The sequence below is a fragment of the Anomaloglossus baeobatrachus genome, chromosome 6 (assembly GCF_048569485.1).
Source record: "Anomaloglossus baeobatrachus isolate aAnoBae1 chromosome 6, aAnoBae1.hap1, whole genome shotgun sequence".
Classification (NCBI taxonomy): domain Eukaryota; kingdom Metazoa; phylum Chordata; class Amphibia; order Anura; family Aromobatidae; genus Anomaloglossus; species Anomaloglossus baeobatrachus.
Window position 1 is genome coordinate 299,788,701 of NC_134358.1, and position 7,238 is coordinate 299,795,938.

Genomic DNA, 7,238 nt, shown 5'->3' on the forward strand with positions numbered 1-7,238 from the left:
AAGGACTCAAAAGGATCGGAGGAGCTCAGATTCTTGGCGGGCTCAGTCACGCCCAAAGAAGGCAGCCGGAGGAACCGCTACCAAGGCGGCTTCCTCATGACTTTCGGCCTCCTCTCTCCGCATCCTCGGTCGGTGGCAGGCTCTCCCGCTTTGGCGACATTTGGCTGCCACAGGTCAAAGACCGTTGGGTGAGAGACATTCTGTCTCACGGGTACAGGATAGAGTTCAGTTCTCGTCCTCCGACTCGATTCTTCAGAACTTCTCCACCTCCCGACCGAGCCGGTGCCCTTCTGCAGGCAGGTGCTCTCTAAAGGCAGAAGGAGTGGTGATCCCTGTTCCTCTTCAGGAGCAAGGTCACGGTTTTTACTCCAATTTGTTGTGGTGCCAAAAAAGGACGGGTCTTTCCGTCCTGTTCTGGACCTAAAACTGCTCAACAAGCATGTGAAAACCAGGCGGTTCCGGATGGAATCCCTCCGCTCAGTCATCGCCTCAATGTCTCAAGGAGATTTCCTAGCATCAATAGACATCATGGATGCTTATCTCCACGTGCCGATTGCTCCAGAGCACCAGCGTTTTTCTACGCTTCGTTATAGGAGACGAACACCTTCAGTTCGTAGCCCTGCCTTTCGGTCTGGCGACAGCCCCACAGGTCTTCACCAAGGTCATGGCAGCAGTAGTAGCAGTCCTGCACTCTCAGGGTCACTCTGTGATCCCTTACTTGGACGATCTACTTGTCAAGGCACCCTCTCAAGAGGCATGCCAACACAGCCTGAACGTTGCACTGGAGACTCTCCAGAGTTTCGGGTGGATCATCAACTTTTCAAAGTCAAATCTGACCCCGACCCAATCGCTAACATATCTTGGCATGGAGTTTCATACTCTCTCAGCGATAGTGATGCTTCCGCTGAACAAACAGCGTTCACTACAGACAGGGGTGCAATCTCTCCTTCAGGGCCAGTCGCACCCCTTGAGACGCCTCATGCACTTCCTAGGGAAGATGGTAGCAGCAATGGAGGCAGTCCCTTTCGCGCAGTTTCATCTGCGTCCACTACAATGGGACATTCTCCGCCAATGGGACGGGAAGTCGACGTCCCTACACAGGAACGTCTCCCTTTCTCAGGCGGCCAAGGATTCTCTTCAGTAGTGGCTTCTTCCCATCTCATTGTCAAAAGGAAAGCCTTTCCTACCCCCATCCTGGGCGGTGGTCACAACGGACGCGAGTCTGTCAGGGTGGGGAGCAGTTTTTCTCCACCACAGGGCTCAAGGTACGTGGACTCAGCAGGAGTCCACCCTTCAGATCAATGTTCTGGAAATCAGGGCAGTGTATCTTGCCCTACAAGCCTTCCAGCAGTGGCTGGAAGGCAAGCAGTTCCGAATTTCCACCATATCCGCAGTTCACATCCCGGGCGTAGAAAACTGGGAAGCAGATTTTCTCAGTCGCCAGGGCATGGACGCAGGGGAATGGTCTCTTCACCCGGACGTGTTTCAGGAGATCTGTTGCCGCTGGGAGATGCCGGACGTCGACCTAATGGCGTCCCGGCACAACAACAAGGTCCCAACATTCATGGCACGATCTCAAGATCACAGAGCTCTGGCGGCAGACGCCTTAGTTCAGGATTGGTCGCAGTTTCAACTCCCTTATGTGTTTCCTCCGCTGGCACTGTTGCCCAGAGTGTTACGCAAGATCAGGTCCGACTGCCGCCGCGCCTTCCTCGTCGCTCCAGACGGGCCAACGAGGTCGTGGTACCCGGATCTGTGGCATCTCGCGGTAGGCCAACCGTGGGCTCTACCAGACCGACCAGACTTGCTGTCTCAAGGGCCGTTTTTCCATCTGAATTCTGCGGCCCTCAACCTGACGGTGTGGCCATTGAGTCCTGGATCCTAGCATCTGCAGGGTTATCTCAAGAGGTCATTACCACTATGAGACAGGCCAGAAAACCCACATCTGCCAAGATCTACCACAGAACGTGGAAGATATTCTTATCTTGGTGCTCTGCTCAGGGAGTTTCTCCCTGGCCATTTGCCTTGCCTACTTTCTTTCTTTCCTGCAATCCGGTTTGGAAAAAGGTTTGTCGCTCGGCTCCCTTAAGGGACAAATCTCAGCGCTCTCTGTATTTTCTCAGAAGCGCCTAGCAACACTTCCTCAGGTACGCACGTTCCTGCAGGGGGTTTGCCGATTAGTCCCTCCTTACAAACGACTGTTAGAACCCTGTGATTTGAACAGAGTGCTGATGGTTCTTCAGAAACCACCATTCGAGCCTATGAGAGTTTTTTCCCTCTCACGCCTTTCGCAGAAAGTGGTTTTCCTTGTGGCAGTCACTTCACTTCGGAGAGTGTCTGTCCGGGCAGCATTGTCGTGCAAGGCCCCCTTCCCGGTGTCTCACCAGGTCAAGGGGTTCTGCGTCCGGTTCCGGAATTTATCTCTAAGGTGGTTTCCCCCCTTTCATCTCAATCAGGGTATCCCCGTACCCTCTGTTTGTCCTCATCCAGTTCACCAATGTGAAAAGGATTTGCACTTTATTAGATCTGGTGAGAACACTCAGACTCTACATCTATCGTACGGCGCCCCTGCGCCGCTCGGATGCATTCTTGTCCTTGTCGCTAGCCAGCGTAAAGGGTCGCAGGCTTCCAAATCAAGCCCGGCTCGGTGGATCAAGGAACCAATTCTCGAGCTTATCGTTCTGCGGGGCTTACGGTTCCCTCAGGGCTGAAGGCCCATTCTACCAGAGCTGTGGGTGCGTCCTGGGCTTTGAGGCACCAGGCTACGGCTCAGCATGTGTGTCAGGCGGCTACCTGGTCCAGCCTCCACACTTTCACGAAACACTATCAGGTGCATGCCTATGCTTCGGCGGATGCCAGCATAGGCAGACGAGTCCTTCAGGCGGCAGTTGCCCACTTGTAGGAAGGGGCCGTTTTACGGCTCTACTACGAGGTATTATTTACCCACCCAGGGATTGCTTTTGGACATCCCAATTGTCTGGGTCTCCCAATAGAGCGACAAAGAAGAAGGGAATTTTGTTTACTTACCGTAAATTCCTTTTCTTCTAGCTCTAATTGGGAGACCCAGCACCCGCCCCTGTTTTTTTGTATATACATGTTGTTCATGTTGAATGGTTTCAGTTCTCCGATATTCCTTCGGATTGAATTTGCTTTAAACCAGTTTATTGGCTTTCCTCCTTCTTGCTTTTGCACTAAAACTGAGGAGCCCGTGATCCCACGGGGGGTGTATAGGCAGAAGGGGAGGGGCCTTACACTTTTAAGTGTAATACTTTGTGTGGCCTCCGGAGGCAGTAGCTATACACCCAATTGTCTGGGTCTCCCAATTAGAGCTAGAAGAAAAGGAATTTACGGTAAGTAAACAAAATTCCCTTCTTTATCTCATATACATGTCATCCCGTGCCGCCCACCTGCACAGAGAATAGTTGTTATTCCACTTGCCGCACAGACATACTGATACGCTGTTTTTCACCTTTTCTTTTTTAGGTACCAGAGATGTTGCACAATGATGCAAGTGATCACGGCTGCAGTCGCTGGGGGTATTTTCTGTTACAGAACGCAGGAATCCTTTTAGGATTCTTAATTATGTTGGGTATTTCTTTACTTGAACATAAAAATGTCTTTGTAGGGAACCTATAACATTAGGTTACCCAGGTCATCTGTCCTCATACTGTAGACTAACTTATGGATTTCAGTTTATTTAATGTTTCTTATTGTTTTCCTGCAGCCAGCGTGTGTATTTTATACTAATTGTACAAAAACAGCAGCACTTAGTGATGTCAGCAATGGTGCAGAAAGGAGCTGCCTTACCACAAGGGACACGTGTGCCAAACCTTTCTTTTTCTTATTGTAATGTATGTGAGAAGTTTTCTCTGGTAGCTCTTATTTATAGATGTTAATGCTCTTTTTGTGTTTCCTTTTCAAAAGGCAGATGTTGAAGCCAAATAACGTTATGTTGTAGCTTGCAGGACTTGGTGTTAACAAAAAATAAAATAGAAAAAATATACCTGGTTATAAACCCCTCCCCACCCTCCTTGTGTCTGCATAATGTCCTGCATAGTGCACCCCTCCAAATTTTCTTTGTCACCAAATATCATGAACACGTCTGCTGCTTGGACATAACCATTGAACCATTGGATATCCTAATGGTTGCTATTAGAGTCAATCTGTCATTAAAGGAGTATTCCCATCTCCAAAATCCTATCCCAATATGAAGCAGGTGTAAGCATAAGAATATTAGTAAATACCTCCAATTAGAAATGTAGTAGAGTTCTGAAAAGCCAGGTCACTTACCTCATGTGCAGGGCATTGCAGTAGCTTCCATGGTTACGACCACTAGGAACTAACTGTCCCTATATGCACGGCTGTAACTTTGGATACCTAAACTACTGTAATGCCCTGCACATACGATAGCTTTTCAGGAGAACTATACCACATTTGCTAATAATAATAATCCTACATATTAGGATAGGATCTTTGAGATGGGACTACCCCTTTAAGGTTTTAATGGAAGAGCAGCATAAAGTAAGAACAGAGACCCTTATTCTAAAGCCGAATTCACACAACTGTGACACAGGAACAGTATACTGACTGGCCACGGGTCTCCTGACCAGACGTGGACAGCCTCTTATATGCCTATGAGGCTGTTGAGTTGGGGTCAGAAGACCTAGGTCCAGTTTCTGAATCACAGACTATGGCACGGATTTGGGAATGCAGTGTAGCCGTGAGCTTATTGTGGCAGTTTAGATAAAACACAGTTTTAGCTGCTTCATCTATGCTAGTTCCTGCTATGTAATCTACGATATTGATCATCTCTGGCTATCCCTGCTTCCCAGTGCTGATTGGCAGTTTTCTGCCTATACACAGGATGTGCAGAAAACTGTCAATGTTATGAGCTCGGTTAGACAGAACTAGTCACTGAGAAGACTAGCAGAGCTGCAGCAGATCAGTGATTGTATTACAACACAAGAAGCCCAGTCAGTGATACATTGCTGGATTTGGGGTCTAGGCCCCTATTTCATGCTGCTCTCAGATTGGGAAGTATAAACGGGGTGACAGATTCCTAACAGTCTTTTCAGGATATATAATGTGGCTAATCTGAATTACATGCATCATTACGTTATAATATTGTGGTTACTGTTACTGTTTTTCTTTTTCCTCAACCACAATTGCCAGCTAGTTACTCTGCAGCTATGACTTGTCATTTACATATTGTAGAGTGTAGTTTTCAGATGTTTGTAAGACAAACCAAAGGAATTAAGTATGAGGTAAGCAGTAAGGAACCTTTTTAGAGAGAATTTAAAGGGACTCTCCACCTTTTTAGGGCTTTTCCCCCCCACAACTTGCCTTTTACCTTTTGTGTTGCAATGTTTGAATGTGCAGGGAAACTAACAGCCTGAAAAGCCAAATGGTGCTAAGTTTTTATTGAAGACCCAATAAGAAAATTGATTTTTGGCCCCAAATACTTGCGTTTAACTCTTAAAAGAAGGAAGAAGGAAGAAAAAAATGTCCCCAAAAGTGAATCATATTTTGAAATTGCATATCCTTCTGAAACCATGCAGATGCCAAATGGCCATGGGTTAATAGATGCCACCAAACGGCAAAGTGATCTAGTTATGCTGTATTCGCACATCCGTGTGTCATGGTCAGAGCATGGACTTGGGGTTCACAGACCAGCATGGACACAGTCCACACCTGAACTTGACCACCTCATAGATATAATCTGTCAAATTATGGTCAGGAGACCCTTGGACAGTCTGTGCATCAAGGTTTGTGCTCGGACCATGACATGTGGATGTATGATTTCACACATTACATTTTTTATGGAAAAATACAAAAACGAAAGTGATAATTTGACATTCCTTATTATATTTTTTTATTTTTCTTGGTGTGGTATAGAATTCCCCTATCTTTCTTGGTATGTAGTCCACTAGTTGCCTTTAAGGGGTTGTCCACTTTTCAGGACAGTGGTACCCAAACGCTGTAAAATGACTAAGTAGATACTCTCCTTCCCTACGTCCAGCTCCGATTGTCCACCGGTGCTTCGATCTCAGTGTCTTGGCTGCATTGGTGGTATCACTTTGGCAGATAATCGCAAACATCTGCGGTTGTGTTGTAGTAGATGGCACAAGCAACTGAGCTCAGTGATTGGCTACAGCAGTAATGTACATAGCCAATGGGACAAGGCTATAGCAGCGGCGGACAACAGTCGCTGGAACAGGGAAGGTTGTTTTAAGGTATGTCACAGCGTTGGGGTCCACGTTCCTGATGGTGGAAGCATTTTTTTTTTTAAATTTTTCCATAACATTCCATGTAGTCTGAAGTGTTTAGACATGAGTTACCATCTTATAGAGCACAGGACTGATGGACGAACAAAACTATGCAGAGCTAAAAATAAAAATGTTCCAACCCCCGAGTGTCCGCATACAGCAGCCCACATCTCTGTCCTGGGCCTTCAGAGTATGATATGGAGGAAGATGGGGGAAAGGTTACTGCACAAATCTCGGCTTTTATTTGACACCTGGTATCTGTTACTATTGACGGCATTAACCATTTGCACTTTTCTGGACCAGCAGTTCACATTTACAAAAATGTCATGTATAATTGAAAAATGGGGATGTCATTGTTCCTCTGTCCTGTGCTCTTTGTTACAGGAGTGTGTATTTTCAGTATCTTTTGTAGTTGCATGAAATCACTTTCAGGCCAAAATAGATGTAAAATTCATTTTTGTTGTAAACATTCCTGAATATTTCATGTTATGGTCAAGATTTTTCACAGAAACGGGGCCTCTCTTGTCCATGGGCGGCTTCTGGTTTTGTAGTTTGGTCTCATTCTTCTGTCGCCATGTTTTTAGTCATCTAATCTGAGAGCGGCAAAATGCAGAGACAGAGACCCGGATTCCAGTGATGTGTCACTTACAGGGCTGCTTGGTGTAGTTGTGATTAAATTGGCAACAGGTTTACTATTCCTCTAGTGATCATCTTCTGCCGATTTAAAACGGTTATGTAGTTCTCCATATTCATTAGTTCTGTATACTGTATTTTTCGTTTTATAAGGCACACCGGATTATAAGACTCACCCCAAACTCAGAGGAAAAAAATAATTTTAATGTTAAATTGAGGGTCCGTCTTATAATCCTAATGCTCAACGGGGGGGAGCGTCGATAGTGGAGCCGTTCAGGAAGGTCACAGGAGACAGGGCTGCAGGCTCTGAGGAGGGGGTGTTGCGGCTCAGGAGGGTCG

At 46.6% G+C, this 7,238-nt stretch overlaps 1 protein-coding gene across 1 annotated transcript in view; it reads left to right on the plus strand.

The window, feature by feature from the left end:
* SLC39A6 (solute carrier family 39 member 6) overlaps positions 1-5,491 on the plus strand; it is a 62,395-nt gene extending 56,904 nt beyond the window's left edge. Inside the window, exon 9 of the mRNA XM_075314888.1 lies at positions 3,484-5,491. Within this exon, the coding sequence (XP_075171003.1) occupies positions 3,484-3,636 (153 nt within the window). The 3' untranslated portion in view covers positions 3,637-5,491. The remainder of the gene's footprint in view (positions 1-3,483) is intronic.
* Positions 5,492-7,238: the final 1,747 nt, after the last annotated feature.